Source organism: Canis lupus, chromosome 4 (assembly GCF_048164855.1).
Source record: "Canis lupus baileyi chromosome 4, mCanLup2.hap1, whole genome shotgun sequence".
In the NCBI taxonomy this organism is placed as follows: domain Eukaryota; kingdom Metazoa; phylum Chordata; class Mammalia; order Carnivora; family Canidae; genus Canis; species Canis lupus.
This window is the reverse complement of record NC_132841.1, coordinates 44521364-44542209: the sequence shown is the minus strand read 5'-3', so window position 1 is coordinate 44542209 and position 20846 is coordinate 44521364. Positions and strand designations below refer to the sequence as shown.

The 20846-nt window shown below is 39.7% G+C and overlaps 1 protein-coding gene across 8 annotated transcripts in view; it reads left to right on the top strand.

Annotated features, from left to right (window-relative positions):
* The window catches only part of TENM2 (teneurin transmembrane protein 2), a 1505907-nt gene that overhangs the window by 1139539 nt on the left and 345522 nt on the right, over positions 1-20846 (top strand). For 7 of the 8 annotated variants that reach the window (XM_072824231.1, XM_072824230.1, XM_072824229.1 and 4 more), the window contains one exon: positions 2042-2251. The exons of the other annotated variant lie outside the window; for it this stretch is intronic. In XM_072824231.1, coding sequence (XP_072680332.1) covers positions 2042-2251 — 210 coding nt within the window. The remainder of the gene's footprint in view (positions 1-2041; positions 2252-20846) is intronic. 8 annotated transcript variants of the gene reach the window in all.

Below are 20846 nucleotides of genomic sequence, written 5' to 3'. Positions count from 1 at the left end.
TGGACAGGAGCCCCTAACACTTGAGCTGTAGGAGTCTCATTCCCTGTCTCTTTCTACAACTCCCATCCTCAAAAAAGTAACAGGCTAGTGGCTTGGTGGCTCTGTGCTACTGTCTGTCATGTTTCCTCTTACCCGTCGCCTTTTCTTTCAAAGATTGCTCAGGCATCAACTTCCCTAAGAAAGCTTGTTGGATTCTCTCCCCCTACATCTCCCTGCCTAGGCTGGACCAAGTGTCCTCTTCTCTACCTCCACAGAACCATGTCCTTACATGCCACTCTCTTCTTTATTGCATGGTACTGAAATGAGGTACTTACCTCTCTGCCTCCCCTACTCGACTGTGAGCTCCCTGAGGGTAAGAATGATGTCTTGCTTATTTTTGTATTCTCAGTCTCGAATGGAGTGTGTGTATTAGGCACTCAAATTTTATGGAATTAAATTGATCTATCAATGACACTTAATGCACTGAGGAATAGATCAGGAGATGCAATTATAAAAGTGGCAAGAAAAAATGGCATCTATTTGAGGTGCCTGAAAATGTATTTGCATATGTAGTACATCCAAAAGCAGGAAAACACATTTCTTCTGACTCAGATACTTCCTGCCTGAGTTGAAACTCTAACTGGATTCTTGAGTTTGCTTTCTCAACACCTTACCCTTCTTTCCACACTTCCAGCTTTAGGGCATATCCCATGGGCTGCTACTCTTGGCTCATTTCTCTGAGCCTCCCAAATGAACAAACCAGCAGACAAGCAATCACAAGGACCCCAACAAGTAAGGGTGAATCGGGTGAAAGTACACACGGCAATTATCTTCACTCAGCAATTTGGCTGCCAGGAGCTTCCTGCCATGTGAAAGAGAGGTTGCAGGAGCCTTCTGTGTGGAAGGAGAAATTTTTGACCTAAGGGCAGCTCTAAGTTACTGCCCACCACCTGCCAGGCTGGCTGCTTCTCCTCATGGCCTGGAGTAGCTGTGCTTTGTAGGCAATACCCCATCATAGGCAAAACAAAACAAAAATGAAAACAAAACAGTGGTGGAGAGAGTGGGGCCACTGGCCAATTCTTTAGGATGCACATTCTTCTTTCTCCCTCTACCCTAAACTAATTAATGTGGTTAGAGTCTATGTTGTTTATTTGCTCATGCATTCAAAAGGTGCTGTTCATTAGGAAAATTTGAGGTACGGGGTGAATAATGTAGACAGATGTCCACCTTCAGATAGTAATAAGGACTGAAGAAATTTAAGCAGGCTAATAGGATAGAGTGCATAGGTGAGCAACCTGGAAAAAGGCAAACAGGGAAAGTTTCAACAGAAGGAGTAGGCTTGTGAGTATCAGTGATGTGGTAAGTGGGGAGAATATTCCACATAGTGGGAACAGGAACTGTGAAGACAGAAGGGTATGGCATGTTGAAGCAGCAGAAGTAAAGATGGCCACGTTGGCTGGAGAATAGGGGGCCAAGTGGAGAGTGGTTAGAGCCATTATCGGGAACAAGGTGGGAGAGGCAGCTTGTGCCGGAGGAAGAAAAACACATAGGTGATCATAAGGATTTTCAGTTTCTTTCCATGTACAGTGGGAAGCCATTGGAGGGTGCCAAGCAGGAGAGTGCTAAGACCTATTTCTGTCTTGAAAATAGTATTCAGACTGCTGTGGAGAAGGGATGTGGACAGTGGGGAGTAGAAGGTATATGGCAGGAGGGGAAGCAGGGAGACCAGCATGAAGATAGTTCAGTGAGAGACAATGCGGAATTATAGTAGGGCAGTGGCAGGGAAGATTGAAAGAAATGAATGTTTCCCTGACTGATTGCATTTCAGCTGTATAGATGGACATTTCCACTCGTGCCCATTTTGTGAAATATGCACCTTCCTACAGTATGAATTTGGACATTTGGAGGAACATCAACCCACTTGAAAAAATACATCTGGAGCATTTCTTTCTTTCTTTTATTTTTTGGTTATTTATATTGTGAGCTGGTTTCAATGTGACTTTCTCTGGATGCTCTCATGACACTCATTGCTGACCTTTGACCCCTCTGTCCTCTTTCCCAGGTCGTCCCATTCCACCTACATCCTCGTCTAGCCTCCTCCCATCTGCTCAGCTGCCTAGTTCCCATAATCCTCCACCAGTTAGCTGCCAGATGCCATTGCTAGACAGCAACACTTCCCATCAAATCATGGACACCAACCCTGATGAGGAGTTCTCCCCCAATTCATACCTGCTCAGAGCATGCTCAGGGCCCCAGCAAGCCTCCAGCAGTGGTAAGGAAACTGTGGTGTCTGAATGCGTGCTGTTGTCTGTGTGGCATTCTTGAGTCTGGAGAAATGACAGCCCCAAAACGAGGGCTGAGGAGAACGTGGTGTGGGGAGCATCAGGTGAAACACGCTTGTCGCTTTGTGGCATTGCAGTTGTAGGATACATTTATTGAAGGTCACAGTAACTGAAGAGATTTTGCTTTTCTTAACAGGGCTTGGGCCTCCTTCACTGGGAGGGATTTGCCCACTGCTGCACATGAGAGCGTGCAGGTCTCAAAGGTGAAGTGCAGAGAGACAATGGAATATTGAATTTTGTATTACTACAATTCTGGTCATAGCCGAGTGACCCTCGACACCCTCACATGCCCAATTTGTGTGCATTTCAGATCTCTTGTTTTTTGATGGCTGGCTTCTGACTTTTTCTTCCTTACTTGTTTAGATGATTTTGTGATTAAAATGCGTTCCCTTGACATGAATACCGAATGCCTTGCCAAGTCTGAAGTGTTCGGGGGGGTGACCTCTCCTATAACCCTCTGCATGTGCCACTTCACTTGAATTTAACAAGCTGATCACATGGCACCATGATAAATAGTGTCTCTTAAGTCCTAGTTCTCATTGTGGTTTTCGGTTGCATAAAGCAAAGGGACTGGTCAGCAAGGTTCTCTCACTCCTTTGAGGATTTTGTGGCTACTGCCTCAGCTCCCAGTTTCTAGATTTTAGGTAAAATTGTCCCAGACTCAGCAATAATCATGTCTTATTTTGACCTGCCTTGTTGGTGAAATGGTCACAAAACATATGAACACAGGAATGGGCAAATATCTAAGGTTAAGTACCCGTGGCCAAGGACAGACATTTGCAGAAATTAATTGCTCCTGACCCAATGGCTTTGGAGCTATCTTCTGAATTGACCACTGATGGTGTTCATTAGCATTTCCCATCAAAGGCAATACAGAGCTTTCCATGCCAAGAGCGTACCTTGATGAGATTGTGTTTTGGCTTCACCCATGAAAATATGCCACCACTGGCCTCAACCTCTACAATTAGAGAGGACCTCCCAAATACATTGAAGATGATTCATTCTGAAGATGGAATGATGGACTGCTACTTAGGTTGGCCCATGCCCTTCTTCAAAGCCAGGCCTGATATATTTAGTAAACTCGTATTCTTTTTCAAAAAAATTACCTAATCAAATCTCTCATCAAATGAGCAATCCATTGTTGATATTATGAAGGCCTTTAATCTACCATAAATCTTTATTAGAACTCATCAGAGCTTCTAGTTTGAGAGAAATGTGATTATGGCACTCTTAAAATGACATTACATCATTGGGGTGATTGGTTTATCATTTGGAGAAGAGACATCAATCATAACTAGCATAACCACACAGTAAATGAATTCAACCTTTCTACTGCGGAACAATGACACTGTAATTGCTCAAAATCAGGCTTAAAATGAAATCGGAAAATGCTCTTTCTTCAAATGTGATGTTAACTTAATGGAATATATTATGAAAAATCATGTTTGAGGAAATTCTATATAATTAAAAATATGTGGAAATATATTCCCTTTTTTCTTTCATCGGAACCTGATTTTAGCTACAGAGCCTTTTTTTTTTTTTTTTTTTTTTTGCTGCAGAGATTATGTTGCATTTAATTGAACTATCCTCGCTTATGTTTTGCTGCTTTTTATTTCATACTATGTAATCGTGATGAATATTGTATTATGAAGGACAAGAGGCTTTTGAAATCAGGTGCACCTGCTGATAGCTTTTTAAAAACAGACAATTATTAGGGAGAAAATGAGCTTTTAAAAACTATATCCTTTTATGCATATATGGATAGCCGAGCAAAGATGATTTCCAGAAGAGAGGTCAGTTCATATCTGAGGGCCATCCAGAATGTTTTCTCAGTGATAACACTGAGAGATTTCTTTTCTTTTTGACATTGTATCAGATTATAAGTTGTTGATAGGGTGTTTTTGTTGGCTTTCTGCCTAATCGAGACCTCACTTTGGTGGACACAACAGATCTGTGTGTTCAGAGTCAAACTTAGCTATTTTTCATCACTCACATCAATTTGTTCAGCTCACTTAAGATTGATAGCAATTTAAGCTTCAGTAACAGGGGGAAATACTGCAGAACATTTGAGGGTCCATTTTCATCCCGAACTAGAGCTGTGTGGATACAATTTATTCACCTGAGGGGTGAAGACCCAATTGTGCAGTACCCTTGTTTTCAGCAGGTGCTTATCTGAAAACTTGTTAAAGCTCTGGCTAACGGGCAGTCATTCAAAATTCTTGACTCTAACTTAGCTAAGTGAGTACAAATCAAGTGCAAATATGTGTGCTCTTAGGTAGGGGTGTGTGTGTGTATCTGTGTGTGGATGTGTGTCTTATGGAATGGATCTGGGGTCCAGGGTGAATTGGGGATTCTATCAAGATCAGAATGCAGTTGCCATGAATTTAAATTTGACATAAAGGATTGAAAATAGAGTTTGACACAGAAGATGCAAAGTATAGAGCTGCGTGCCTGGGTGTCCTGAATTGAATTTGATGAAAGGGGCTGGGTTTTTCTGTAGGTGTCCTGGCACAAACAAAATGACCATGTGATTCGTTGTGTTATGTTTAGCTGGTTAATTGCACAGAATTTTTTTAAGTTGGTCACTTGTCAGTGACCTTGTGTTCTGAAGACCTGGTAGTAGTTTGATCTTTGTCTCTTTTGGGGGAAATGAAACCTCTTCCGGCATGTTCGGCCCATACACGACAGTAAAAAATTTATTTGCAGCTATCCTCTTATTGTTGCTGTTAATACTTGACATTACTGAAGCCCATCACTAAGGAGAGTCAGTACTCACATTGCCTGCCCAAAGAGCCTATGTTCTAAAGAGACAACTTGGACATAAACTACACACCTAAAATGTTTTGACAACATGAAAACATCCTCAAGGCAACAACAAAACTTCACCTTTATGACTTGACTGTCAGTATTTTCTGTGACTGCAGTGCATTCTTTAGTGGACGGTACTAAAACCTCAGCACCTCTGAAGCCGAACTGCCCTAACCTTCAATCTATGCCAATCCAGCAGTTATCCAGGTACAGCTAGTTAGATGCTTCGAAGGGTAGTGCCTTCCTTTCCCTCCAAGCATTTTCTTCCAGATAGCTGAGCTCTGGCAAGTGGCTCATCCCGTGTTCTGACCTTCTGCCAGGGTGGGATAGTTCCAGAGATGTTTCTTGTATACAGAAGCATAATTTCAAATCCTATGAAACAACTCATCTGGAAAAAAATCTGGATCCCAGCAGCAGCATAATGGAGGCTCCTGCAGATGGAGGAACAAGACAGCCTTCCAAATCAGGATAGGGTTTGCAGTTTGCTATCAGCACACGAGGCAGAAAATATATGTGCAGCCACATTATAATCTAAAAACATTGGCTCACCTCCCCTCTCAGAAATGGTTGAGTTTAGGTTTTTTTTTTTTTTTAAGTCTAAATAAAGGGTTTGGAACTCTCATTAGTAACATCAGACTACAGAGGAGAAATGTAATCAGGATGCCTCTGCCAGGACCCCTCTCAGTTGGCCCTGTGTGGCAAAGGAGCTGTCCCAGTTGGAGAGTCTCTGTTTGTCACTGAGTGCATTAAAGGTGCCCTGAGCCCTTTTTAAAAAAGCAATGTCTTAGTTAATTATAAACAAAAATAGTACATCAGAATTAGCAAGCTTCAGGTTTCCTTGAGTGGTCCAAGAATTCAGTTGCTTACTTAACTTAATGATTGTCTTATATTCAGCATCATAAAGCAAAATCTTCCTTGATTTATTCATTTATTCAGCCAACCAGCCATTCATTCCTTTTCTTACATCTCCCCCATGATGTGTGACAGCTTAGAACGAATTTCTCTAACTGGAAAACTATAATTATGGATGATAGAATAAGGGTGAAGGGAAAAAAAATAAACAGAGTGGGAAACATACATATAAACTCGTATATAAAGTCCTGTTCCATTATTTAAGATACACAGAAAATTTGATTCTGAGCTTCCTAGAAACCAAAGCAAAAAGGGAAACACAGATAAGATAAAATGCATAATATCCATGATAAAAATAAATCAACTGCTTCAGGGAAATTCTATGAGTCCTCTGAGGAAGGCCAGAAAGAAACTTATTTTAAAATAGCTAATGTGTGCATCTCAGATAACTGAATTCTCAGTGACATGCCATAATACATATGCTAAAGAATTTCCTACCAAAATTTCTTGAAAATGCCCTCCACATAAGCCATAGAAAACACTTTCAGTTAAAAGGCAATTGTACAAATATCCAAACATTGCACAGCCCAGGGATAAAATTTGACTTAATCCATGGATAAACCGTGGTTTTACTAAGAGGCCATGTATCCTGCATTCTCATTGACAGTGGACCATATATTCATTGCTCATAACTAAATTTTTATAGGAATTAACTGACTTTGAGGTTATAGTCAGAACTCTAAAAACAAAACAAAACAAAACAAAAAACCAAAAAAAAAACCCCTCTAAAACAGATTTTCTAGGTTACCAATTCATCTTGACAGTTATAGATATGTAAGAATTTCTATTCTCTGATGAAAATTAAAGCACACCTTTCCAGGACAGCCTCACTCATTGGGGCCCGCCCACCATCCATGGGGCTGGATTTGGGACAAGCAAGAAGAGGGTCCTCAGAATTGTTTTAAGTTAATGAAAATTCTTCCCCTTATATATTTTGGGGAAATTTTTTTCCTCTAGTATATTATAAATTATCTTGCTTTATTAAGCAGCTATGCTTGCTGCAATTTAACTTAGTTTGGGGTTTTTTGAAGAGCTCACAGCAATCACTATACACATAGATGATTGTACTGTGCTGATAATACTGACTCATTTTTTAAAAGTCATTGTACACTGTGAGATGTTTGTGCCACCTCTCCTGATGTACCGCATTTAAACACCAGCTTCTCCTCTCTGTAGGTTTTGCTCTCTCCTCTCAGCTTCTCTCCCTCCTGCAGAGACCTCCACTGCAGCGGTTCTGATCTTACGTTCATGGTAGATGCTCAATATTTATTAAATAAACTAGTTAACCAATATCTTTAGCAACTCCCTTCATTCTATTAATTTACTCCTTTTCATCATGTACGATGGGGGGAATGGATAATTTAAGGAAGGACGGGCAGATCAGAATGTCCCAGCATGAGGAAATACATGTATTTTACAAAAATATATTCAATATACATATTTTGTGTCATACTGTGTCCGTTTGTAGGTGAGAAGGCTTCAAAGAAGCCTCATCAGGTGCACCATGAAGAGTAGTGGCAAGGCCAGTGCAAAGAAACTGGTGGGACTCCTGACCAGAGAAGCTTCGCCTATCTGGGAAAAATTTCTTTCTTAACTCATGATTTTAGGGACAGGAAATCAAGTCCCAACATCATTCCCTTTATCACATTGAATTTGTTCTGTGCATGAGCCTCTTGGTTCTAAACTCTCCCCTCAACCAGATGTTCAGAGCTCCCTGAACATGGGTGCCCAGGTAGTGGTTGGCCCTGGCTGCTACTCCTCCGGAGGAGTTCTCAGGCCACTGGGCAGTGAAGTTAAGTCCAGGATGCTGTCTCAAAGCTGTGGAGGTCACAGAGACGGCACCTGCTCTTGCCCCAAATGCATACCCAAACAGGGTTTGGATCCCCACCAGAGATCCTTTGCCTCCCTTCATGTTAGCTGTTATGCTAAGCACTTTATATACCTTCCTTCATTGACTTTTATCTTTCCTCACCACATCCCAATGCAGTAAGGTCTTGCTATCGTACCCATTTTATGGATGAAATAATTGTAGCACAGAGAAGTTAAGTAACTTGCCCAGATCACAAAGCTGGGAAATGAAGGACCTGTGTTTCAAATACAATCTTCCTAATTTCAGAGACTTTACCGTACCCCATTGTTAAATGTTATCCTCTAAAATTTTTGTGTAGCTTCTTAAAATATACAGAATGCACTAAAAACATATTAAGGGGCATGTCACGGTTTTTAAAAGGTTGAAAAAACATATATCTTCACAAAATACTCTTCACCTTCTCTGCTTGAAAAGCACACAAAGCCCCACACTATTCCCTTAGACTTTGGCTCAGTAAATTCCAGAGGGGCTGAAGAACTATGATTTCATGGCAGGGATTCTTGAAGTGATTCGTCTGATCTGATAAGTTTGGAAAGCATGAATATAATGGGGAATCTCTAAAGTGAAAGTTGTCTCTGTTTCACAGCTTGGTCTTTGGCAAGTTATTCAGTTATCCTTTGCTTCTGCTTTCCTATCTTTCAAGCTTGGCCTTTGGCCCAAAATGTCTCTAAGCTTCCATTTTTGTCCTAACATTCTGTTTGTAAATTCCTTGTGTCCAGCTTGACCAGGTGGTCCCAGCTACAGGCCCCCCAACCCCTCTTCCCAGACAGTGTGGATTTCACTCCACCCTCTAGGCCACTGACAGAACAGGCCTACACAGTCATGCAAAGCTTGCACTTTTCCTGTGGAAGTGGAGAAATGAGATCTGGGGCCCTGTAACACTTTGTAGGGAATGTTGAAAGCAACCCCAGCAGCAAGCGGAAAAAGCATAAATTCTCCAGCTTTATGGGCTCCTGGAAACTCACCCTATCCTCTGAAACAATGTTTCCCACCCTGAGAATTGGGAAGTGATGGTTCTCAGGACTCTCCTGACACTAGTAACTGGCATCAGGAGTCTAGCAAACAGAGATCAGACCTTATTTTTTTTTTCATGTGTGCCTTCTTGCAACACTGACACATTTTTTGATTGAAGGTCTAGCAATTTCCATCCGCTAGGGTTGGGACCACTGTTCTGTACCATTGTGCAAATGAGCACATAGGCGAGATGGACAGGTAATTCCTTTGGAGATGCGCAGCATAGAAGTGACATATGGCACAGAACTGCTCCTCTTCAGCAAATAATCTTGCTATTGACAAAATTCCCAAGGTCGATAAGCATTGTGTACATTCTACCTCTCCATCTCTGTCCCTGCTCCTTAGTACATACAAAAGGATGTCCTAGGCAAGCTCAGAGAATAGGAGCTATATGCCACCTCTTAACAGTTTCCTGCCCTTACAATTTTTATCCAGAACGCCAGCTTCTTCAGAATTCCCTTAAAGACTGCATTTAATCCTAAGTAGCTTCCTTCAGACTCTTGAAAAGCCATTTTAAAATATGGCCCCAACCCCTTATTAGAGATCTCTCAATTCTCTGTTGAATGAAAAGATAGATTTCTTTTACCAATGGGCAGTTTCAACAGGAGTTACAGCCCTAGCCCTTGGTAAATCTCTTGACCTCTCCCCCAAATAATAAAGAATAACTATATTCTTAAGAGTCAGACTCTAAGGTCCCTACTTGGATTCAAATTATAGCTCAGCCTCAGCCACTTTCTAACATTATGATCTTGAACAACGTAATAGATCTTCGTTTTTTAACCTATAAAACAGTAATAAAAGTGATAAAACTTATAAAGTTGTTATGAATATTAAATGACATTCTTCTGCATTAAATATCTTGAAAGGAAACTTAGACAGTTGGAACAGAGGTCAAGTTTGATATTATTTACTTTTTAACTTAGTGTTAGTTTATTGTAAGTGATTTATATATAACAGGAAATTACCCATTTTTACCATTTTTAAGCACACAGTTCTGTGACTTTAAGTGCATTCACACTGTTGTACAGCCATTACCACCATTCATCCCCAAACATCTTAATCTTCCCCCCAGAAACTCTGTACTCGTTAAACACTAACTCTCTCCCTCCGCTCCCCCACTCCACCCCCTGCCACCACAGTATTATTTTGTTTCGATGAATTAGACTATTCCAGGTAGCCTAGAAGATGGATCAATCATACAATATGTGTCCTGTGATTAACTTATTTCACTTAGTACAATGTTTTCAAGATTCATCCATGTTGTAGCATTTGTCAGAATTTCCTACCTTTTTAAGGCTAAACAATATTCTTTTGTATCTCTGTACCACATCTTGTTAATTCATTCATCAGTCAAAGGACACTTGGGTTGTTTCCACCTTTTAGCTATTGTGAATAATGCTGCTATGAACATGGGTATACAGATATCTGTTCCAGGACCTGCTTTGATTTCTTTTGGATATATACCCAGAAGTAGAACCACTGAATCATACAATAATTCCATGTTTAATTTTTTGAGGACTTACCATACTGTTTTCCATGGTGACTGTACCTGTTACATTTTCTCCAGCAATGCACATGGGTTCCAATTTCTCTACATCCTTACTAATGCTTATTTTCTATTTTCTTTTTTTATTATAATAGCCATTCTAATGAGCATGGGGTGATATATCATTGATTGCATTTTTCTAACAATTAGTGATCTCGAGCATCTTTTCATATACTTATTGGCCATTTGTGTGTTATCTTTGGAGAAATATCTACTCCAATCCTCTGACTACTTTTTAGTAAAGTGGTTTGTTCTTTGTTGTTGTTGAACTGGAGTTTGTTATGCACTCTGGATATCAGTCACTTATTAGAAATACGACTTGCAAATATTTTCTCCCATTCTGCAGGTTGTCTTTTCACTCTTCTGAGTCTCTTAATATTCAAAGATTTTTAATTTTGAGGTCCACTTTCCCTATTTTTTCTTTTGTTGCCTGTGCTTTTAGTGTCTTATAACAAATATTTTAAGGCAACTATTCTGCTAATTTTTTTTATATAAATGATAGCTCATTTAATCTTCACCACTGAGAAAAAGAAAAATAGCCTTTGTTGCTGGGAACCAGCCTGACGTTAATATGTAGGCAGAGGTGTTGTTAGGAGCTAGTCTGGCATCCTGGCTGGCTGGTGGTGTTCTCTCTTTGAACAAAAACAATCTTGGAGAATATAAACACTCAACAAGGCCACTCTGTGACTAGGATGAAATGAAAATAATACCACTTTATAATATTGCCTTAACATAGACGGAAACAAAGTTACTGTCCCAAACACAAAAATTCAAAACATTCCCCTCTCCAGGCAAAAATGAATGATTATTCTTTCTTTACCAATTGCAGCATTAGCCTCTTCTTGTCAGCCTTTCCTATAGATACGATACATTGAGAAGTCCGATCACAGAATCATCCCCTTCCTCTGTCAGCACCAAATGCAGAGTGAACCTGTTTCCCTGAGCCTTCTCTAAAATCACCTAACAACAGCCTTTTGTAATACCATCGTACTAAAAGCACTCCATGGCTCACCATTGTGTGTCTTCATCCTCCTTGGAGCGAGTTAGCAAATCCAATTTTGTTTGACCACAGTATGCTTTGTAGTGTTTTGTCTGAAGGACATTGACCATCATTACACTGTTTATTACTATTACCCCTGTTTTACAGAAGGGAAAACTATGGCTCAGAGAGGTTAAGTAACTTGCACAAGGATACATAGTAATTACAACAGGAATGTGACCCAAAGGAATTAGTCTCTACAGTGATAAGTGCATAGAAATGAAAGTAAATTGTAAAGAGACAACTCCAGAAAAAAATATTCATAAAATTAAAAAACATTCCTCATTTACTACATGGTCAGGTCTTAGTAGCATTTACACGGGCAATAATGTTAATATTGAATAACAATCTTGGCATTATCTAAGAAAGATGGGGATATGGAAAAGGTACATATGTGGACCAGGCAGGTAGAGCAAAAAGCCTAGATCGGCATCTTCTGGAGTAAGAAGTTACTAGAGAATGCCTACAATTGAAAATGCAACAAATAACAACAATACATGGTATTTATAGACTTAAATATCAAAATAATCAGGTAAAAAAAGTAAATGTGGTTTCCCCTGGGAAGGAAAAAAATTGGTGGTGATGGAAAATGATTGCTACTTTTGAACCAAACTTTGTATAACTACTTGATTATTTAAGTTCATTTAAAAATTTTGATGAAAATTTAAAAATTCAAAAGAAAATACAATGCAGAACCCTTAATACAGTGTCAGAAACTCCAAATGGTAGACGTTTAATATTTTCAGACATGTTGTCATTTAACAAATATGTATCAATTAGGGGCTATGTGTTTAAGACAGTACCAGGTGTTGTGAAGTTGAATGGTTAGGCACCGGAGCATTTTCATCGTATCTGTAGCTTTGTCTATTTCTGCTTCTGTTGATTGGGGATCCCTATGGAGTTGTTAAGGCTTTAGCCTTTATCCTAACCCAGCCCCTAGCCTTACTAAAAATCCCAGGCTTAGGATGGCACAAGCTAGAAAGGATGACATAACTACGGTGTTTCCTCATGACCAACCCAGCATCCATCCCAGCACAGGCCCCATCTTTTACCCAAAGCTTCCCAACCAACGCTGCCCAGCTAGAGCCAGAGTTGGAAGTGCATAACAGTCTTATAGTCTGCCTTATTCAATTTAGCACCTCATTACATCCTGATTTGTAATATTCTCTTGATATTTCATGCATATAAGTCACTTATGTCAACATTAAATTGTCACCACTTAAAGACAAGGGTCATTTCTTTGGTCTCTCTGTATCATTTAACATTTGGGGCAGGTTGAGATGCACTCAAGACATCCTTATTGATCCAGCTTTAAAAAGACAGTGGTATACAGGAGCAGTAAGATGGCAGATGCATCCTCAGTAGGGCCTTCCTACTTGGGCGTGTTGACAGCAGGTCATTATAATGTTTTTAGACTTAAGATCATCTGTGATAATGTGTGTGAGCTTGATCACTGTTAGAAGAGGATACCATATGGTGTGATGACATAAGATGTATGTTTGTCTAATCTATTGCCTTCCTTGGGTCTTAGGAATACTTCTTTCCTCATTCTTTTTAGTAGCTCCTGTCCTGAGTCAATGTTGCCTTTGAGTTAGTTGCCTCTTATGTTAAGTTTTTGGTAGTACAGCCATAATCTCTAGGTACTGCCCTAGAGAATGCATGGCTTTAGCAATCTGTGTTAATTTCTCATGGCTACCATTACAAGTCACCCCAAATGGGGTGGTATAAACAGCAGAAATTTATTCTCTTATAGTTCTAGAGGCTAGAAGTCCAAAATCATGGTGTTGCTCCAAATTATGATCCATGCTCCCTCCAAGGCTCTCAGGGAAAATCCTTCCTTCCCTCTCTTGGCTACTGATGGTTCTCAGCAATCCTTGGCCTTCCTTGGTTGCAGCAGTGTAACTCTTATCTCTGCCTCCACCTTTTCATGGTCATCTTCTCCCTGTGTGTGTCTCTGGGTCTCCAAATCTCCAAATCTCTCTTCTTCTTGTAAGGATATTAGTGATTGGATTTAGGGCTCTCTCTAATCCAGTATAACCTCGTCTTAATTACATCTGCCAAGAACCTATTTCCAAATAAGATCACATTCACTGATACCATGGCTTAGAACTTCAACCAATCTTTTCAGAGACAGGATTCAACTCACAGCAGCATCCACTTGAGTAGGAAGCAGGACAAATCTACTGGACGTTCTATGTGGGAATAGAGCTCAAAGCCTCCTATCTTCTTTCTGCCACAATGGGAAAAACATCATCCGTCCTCTTTCCCTCCACTTGCATTCTAGATCTCATCTGGTCTCACCTTCTTCCTGTATTAAGTATCCCCTCGAGGGAGAATCTTTGCCAACAGGACTTAAATATTATTCCTTGGGCAGCTCCAGTGGCTCAGCAGTTTAGTGCTACCTTCAACCCAAGGTATGATCCTGGAGACTCGGGATCGAGTCCCATGTCAGGCTCCCTGCATGGAGCCTGCTTCTCCCTCTGCCTTGTCACAGCCTCTCTCTCTCTCTCTCTCATGAATACATAAATAAAATCAAGAAGAAAGAAAGAAAGAAAGAAAGAAAGAAAGAAAGAAAGAAAGAAAGAAAGAAAGAATTATTCCTCTCTTTGAAAAATTTCCAGAAGTATTTTCTATCCTCTCTCACTCTGTCTCACTTCCCACATGCTCTGCAACCTATTATTTTTACTTAGTTGTTAACTACATCTACTACATTCCCTATAGCTTCCTATTTGCTCATACTCAAAACTAAAACTACTATTTTTGACTTTATGGCCCTGCTATCCATTTCTCCAGGTCAAATCTTTTACCTAATAAGTCTAAAGGCCCTTGAATATTTCCACTAAGATGTCCAATAGACAGCTCAAATGCAACAGTTTTGAAGTGACACTTAACAGATTTAAACCCAAACATGTCCCTCCATTTGGTTCTTCTTTGGTCTCCTCTATCTCAATACATGGCCCATCATCCAGTCATGTGCTCAAGTCAGGAACGTGGAAGGGATCTCCTTTGCTCCACCTCAATTCTACCTAGAATTAATTGCCAAACCCTATCAATTTTGACTCAGATAATTTTCTATCCCTGCTACTACTACCCTAGCTCAAATTAGTATTATCTTCAGCCTGGAGATCTAAGTGGTCCTAGTTTCTTCATCTTTCTTTTAGTCTGTCTGTCTGCTAAGCTATTCACAAGCCAATCTGCAGAGTCTCCATAAAATACATGTCTGAAAAAGTCTCTCTGCTGCTTAAAAACTCTTCGGTGGGACCCTTTTGCTCCCTGGATATAGTCTATACCTCTCAGCCTATCGTAAAAGGCTCCTGTGCCCCTCCCCACCCCCAATCTCTCACCATTCATCCCACTCCATTCATAGTTTCTGAATATGCCACAGCTATGCCTTAGAATCTTTGTGTGTGGTGTTCTTCTCTCCAAGAGACCTTTCTGATCTTCCGAGTATGGGTTAATCTCACTTCCCATGTCTCTCTGTTGTTGAACTTCCGTGCTATATGACTGTGTTCAGCATCGGATTTGAGTTCTTTGAAGACAGGAGTCAATCTCCCTGTGTTCTGTTTTACTCTATGTGTTTAGCTAGCATAGAGTCTAGCACATAGCAGATTCTCAATAAATGTCAGGTGAATGAACAACAAATAGTGAATAAAGTCAAAGGATGGAGGAAAGGTGGGCTGAGGGTATTTTCAGTTTCTAAAGAAGGGTCCAGAGAAGTAGTGGGGGCAGACCCTGGCTCCCAAGCCATTTGCCTCATTCCAGAGTAGAAGAGGTAAAGAATGAAGAAGGCATTCTGGCAGATGGCATAGTGCAACATGGTTGGCAAAGAAGGCCAAAAGCCAGTAAAGAAGACAAAAATGGTTAACCTCTGAATTCTGAAATCAGAATGATCTAGTGAGGCATGGGAAAACTATGTTGTATGGCACCTCAGAATGCCAGCACTAGCCTTTCCTGGATTCCCCTCAGGCCGACGTGGCCCTCTCTTTTGTTATTTTTTATCAAATCTTTTGTTTTATGATTTCTGTTGCTCATTGTCCTTATTTCTTGGCTTGTAAATCCAAAGATGAGAGGATGCACGCATTTTTGATATCGAAGCATTTAGGCAGTTGCCACTTAAATTAATGTTTTCTGCTAGAGTTGTATTTTAGTGGAAAACAATAATTGTTTCTAAGACAGCATCTTGGAGCTGAACCAATTCTATCAGTGAACACTCAACTATGGGAAGCTAACAATAAAGGAAGTGATCAATCTTTCCCTTCTCCCCCCACCACCCCCCGCCACCCCGCACATGCTCTATCTTCACTCCAAAGGGAGATTTTGCATCCCTTTGCTTGAATTTTGAAAATAAGTAAACTAAGCCAATGATGTAGCATCTTTTTAACACCTCAGCAGAACAATCAGTGCTCCTATGCAGATAGACACCTAATTTATCTTTATCACATTTTCCCATCCCTCATCCTTACTTAGGATTCACAAAGATTCATTCATGTAAGTGATGACCTTACAAATTCCTGCTTTCAAATTGTGTTGATGTCCAACCGTGGACTGAGAGGTGGGGACAGGAACTCATATGCCTTCATGCCAGCTTCCGAAATAGTTCTACAATGCATTTGTTGGCATTCACACTTGACTGGAATCACATTTCAATCTGTTCCATATGATTGGATACTGTGTTTTCTTCCCATCTGTGGTAATGGAGCACTCTTTCCAAGTTCTCAAGCTTATTTTCATCTGAATGACCTTTTCCATCTCCCTGGGGCACCTCACCATTACCCACCCACCCCTTCCACTCTGCCTGCTTAAGATACTGCTTTACACATTACTCTTTCTGCAGTGACTGTTGCCTTTGATATATTTCTATCAGAGATTTTGTTACTGCAGTGGAGGAGCAGTGATCTTTACCAGGTTATGACCCTGCACCTATTTCTGTGTGGGTTCCTCTCATGTTCTTGTCACTCAGGTCAAGCAATTTGCTTTTAAAAATAGGAAGAGATAGGATGAGACATCACTTATTTAAATATTAGGATGCCGGTATTATGATTTCTTTTGCTCACCAGTGCACCTTCTCTTAAGGACTAAAAACTGGTTAGAGTAAGAGAGACTAAGGATTGGTTGTGAAAATAATTCACAGGGAGGGAAAAAAGTCATATTACATTGGGCAGACTTGGCCTTTTCTGCCTCTCTTTATTGATCTCAAATCGCTGAAAGGGTTCAGAAGATAAAAAGAATCTATAAAACAAAGGAGTAAATCATGGTAAAAAAGAAAAGAGCCCTGGAGAACAAAGAGGCCAGAGAATCAAATCTAAGTCTTAATTCTACCTAGAACTTACCATGTTACTAAGGCAGTCGCCTGTCCTCTGGGAACCTTTAGTTTTTCCTTCTGTAGTTTTGGGAGAATTTATTTTTATTGAAGTGTAATTCATATATGATATCCTATTGGTTTTAGGTGTACATCACAGTGATTTGGTATTTTTATACATTGCAAAATGATCCCCATGACCCAGTGTAGTTACCACCTGTCATTATACAAACTTATTACAATGTTAATAACTATATTCCCTGTACTGTACATTCCATCCTATGATTTATTTTATAACTGGAAGTTTGTACCTCCTCATCCCCTTCAACTGTTTTGTTCCCTCCCCAACAGTTCATTTCCTATATTGGAATCTGTTTCTATTTTCTTTTGTTTATGCATTTGTTTTGTTTTTTAGATTCCCCACATGAATGAAATCATATGGTATTTGTCTTTCTCTGGCTTTGTTCACTTAGCTTGATACCCGCAAGATCCATCCGTGTTGTTGCAAATGGCAAGATCTCATTCTCTTTTATGGCTGTATAATAGTCCATTGTCCACTCTTTTATGCATGCACATACCAGTGGACACTTAGGTTGCTTCCATATCATGGCTATTGTAAATAATGTTACAATAAGCACATCTCTCTTCAAATTGTTGTTTTCATTTCTCTGAATAAATCCCCAGAAGTAGAGTTGCTGGATCATGTGGTATTTCAAGTTTTAACTTTTTTTTTTTTTTTTAGATTTTATTTATTTACTCACTGGAGAGAGAGAGAGGCAGAGACATAGGCAGAGGGAGAAGCAGACTCCCCATGGGGAGCCCGATGCGGGACTCAATCCCAGGATCTCAGAATCAGGCCCTGAGCCAAAGGCAGATGCTCAACCAGTGTGAGCCACCCAGGTGTCCTTATTTTTAACATCTTAAGGAAGTTTTACACAGTGGCTGCCCCAGTTTATCCACAAGTAGTACACAAGGGTTCTCTTCTTCACATCCTCATCAACATTTGTTATTTCTTGTCTTTTTGCTAATAGTCAATCCAACAATAGTCAATAGTCAATGAGGTGATATCTCCTTGTAGTTTTGATTTGTGTTCCCTGATGATTAGTGGTGTTGAGCATCTTTTCTTGTGCTGTTGGCCTTCCATATGTCTTTTTTGGAAAAATATCTATTCAAATATTCTGTCTATTTTTTAATCATTTTGTTTTGTGTTTTGTTTTATATTGATATTGACTCATGTTATGTTCTTACTGGATGATTTGTCTCCCACTCACTAGATTGCTTTTTCATTTTGTTGCTTTTTTTTTTTTTCACTAGGCAGAAGCTTTCTAATTTAATTTAATCCTACTTATTTATTTTAGCATATGTTGCCTTATTGGAGAAGACTGATCCAAAAAATATTGCTGCAACTGATGTCAAAGAGCTTACTGCCTAGGTTTTCTTCTAGTTGTTTTATGGTTTGAGGTCTTACATTTAAGATCTTAACCCATTTTGAATTTACTTTTGTATATAGTGTAAGATAGTGGTCCATTTTCACTCATTTGCATGTAGCTGCCCAGTTTTCCCAATGCCATTTATTAAGAGACAGTCTTTTCCCCATTGCGTATTCCTCCCTTCTGTGTCATAGACTTATTGCCCATATATGCATGGGTTTATTTCTGGGCTATATAATCTGTTCTATTGATCCTTCTGTCCATTTTTGTACCAGTACCACACTGTTTGGATTATTAGAGCTTTATAGTATAGTCTAGAATCAGGAAGCATGATAGCTCCAGCTTTGTTCTTTTTCAAGATTACTTTGGCTATTCAGGGTCTTTTGTGGTTCTATATATATTTTAGGACTCTTTGTTCTAGTTCTGAGAAAAATCCCATTGGTATTTTGATGGGAATTGCCTTGAATCTATACATTGCTTTGGGTCGGGTGGACATTTTAACAACAATCTTCCAGTTCAGCAATATGGTATATCTTTGTAGTGTTGGGAGAATTGAAGCCAGATGTTTTGAGAAATCTCTTCCAACTTTCAAGTGTCACAATTCTAGGAAAAGAACAAGAACTAAGCATAACATATTACTCCATTTACATAGATGTCTTGAGTTGCCAAGTATGTCAGCTCTCTTTAAAAACACAGAAACAACTTTTCCCAAAGATGGGAGACCAAAACTGTTACATCTCTGGGGGCACCTGGGTTTGGTTAGTTGAGCATCCAACTTTTGATTTCAGCTCAGGTCATGATCTCAGGGTTGTGAGATCAAGCCTCGCATCGGGCTGTGTTCTGGGTATGGAGCCAAGAAGAGGATGCCCATTTTAGATGGGGCAGGCATTTTCTATTTACCTCTTTCTGTGATTTCCCTGGCTTCTATAGGTATTTGAACTTGTAGTCTCAGTTATCTAGCTTATTGACATTGATGGTGGTGATGGGACCATCACCATTGTCTTAATAATAATCCCTATTGGCATATCACTTTGCCTTTAGGAAACACTGTCATATTCAGTACCTATTTAAAACCCCCATTACTACCATGTGGTGAGGTGTATATAAAAGTACTAATATCCCTACATAAATAGATAGGATGTTTAAGGGTCAGAAAACTCAAGTGACTTGTCAGTGGACAGTGTTTCATCTTTAATGGTCTCAAACTTCCCACCATCGTTTCCTTTTATTATTTTCCCCTGTGTACATAATTTTTATAGGATTTTGGTCTGTCTATTCACATATAGTAAGTGGTAGTTTGTTTTCTCATTTTGTGTTACATGAAGACACATATGTACATGTTTCAAATGACCAGTATGTTTTCACACACAAACTAATGAAATTCTTACACCCTTACACTACCCTTACACCCTTACATTACCCTTACAACTTACACTACCCCCCTCATATATGCTTTTACCTTCATAATTGATTTCCGTTGGTTTCCCTGAAGTTACCAGTAGCTTTATCACCTACCTTCAGCTATTGTCTAACCTCTACTCTCAGTGATGAGTTTAATTTATTTTCCAAGTAAGATAAAATTTCTGATAGACAAATTCTTTGGTTCCTTTGCACACTTACTCTGGATTTCTATACTTCCCTAGGTGGACTTAGCAACAAGTACGTAAGAAGGAAAGCTTACATGGGTCGTGAAAAGGTTAGGTGAGTTTTAGGGAGCCTGGACCAAATATCTTTATAACACAGCAGAGTTTTATGCTAGTCTGCTAAGGTCACTTGCTGAGGAGCTAGAAGGAGAAGAATTTAAAATCAAGTACTTTTGTTATTTTTGTTATTTTTGATATGGGAGTATGCAGTGTGGAAGATTGACTCACCTCTGGTTCTGATGTTAGCCATGGACTGTCAGCACATCTTGATTAAATATCCACAGTATGTCCATCGTGTCACAGGTGCTGGGTATTGCCTGGGTTTGAAGGGCCACCGTCACACCAGAGCCAGCTCCCCTGGCTTCCTTCTGGCAATCTGTCTGACACTGATGAGTTCTGCAACCCTGAGACTGCTGGCCCTAACTTGCCCATGTTCTCATAGTGGCACAAGATCAGTATGAGATTCCTTTATCAAAACAACCCAGAGGCTTCTATGGTTTGATTTTACTCCAGCCTGCTCTGGGAAAGATTCAAACTTTTACAAAGTGAGACTTCCTGTGCTGAGTAAATTCTATTTATATTTCATTGTATTTTGTTCTAAGATGCCTCAAGTCCTTTAGTGAAAGGGGCTTGTGATAGAAAAAAATAAATATGATACATTCTGGATTGTAAGGTGGCATTGATGGTAAGCACACTATAGACTGGATTATATCATTTCATAGGAGGAAAAAATAAATGCTGCTTTAAAAGTGAGTAATAATTAAAAAGTCCTAATTTCAGGAACATCAGTTGTGAAAAACTTTCCTGGGATGGAAGAAGCATGGTACGTATATTAATATTAGCTAAATTCTATTCCTTAAACATATGTAGAAGATGTATGCCCACCTCATATTCATGCCGAGTTGTGTGCTTTGAACAACCTAGACTGAACTAGATTGATCTAAGAAACGTTCCCATGTTGCAG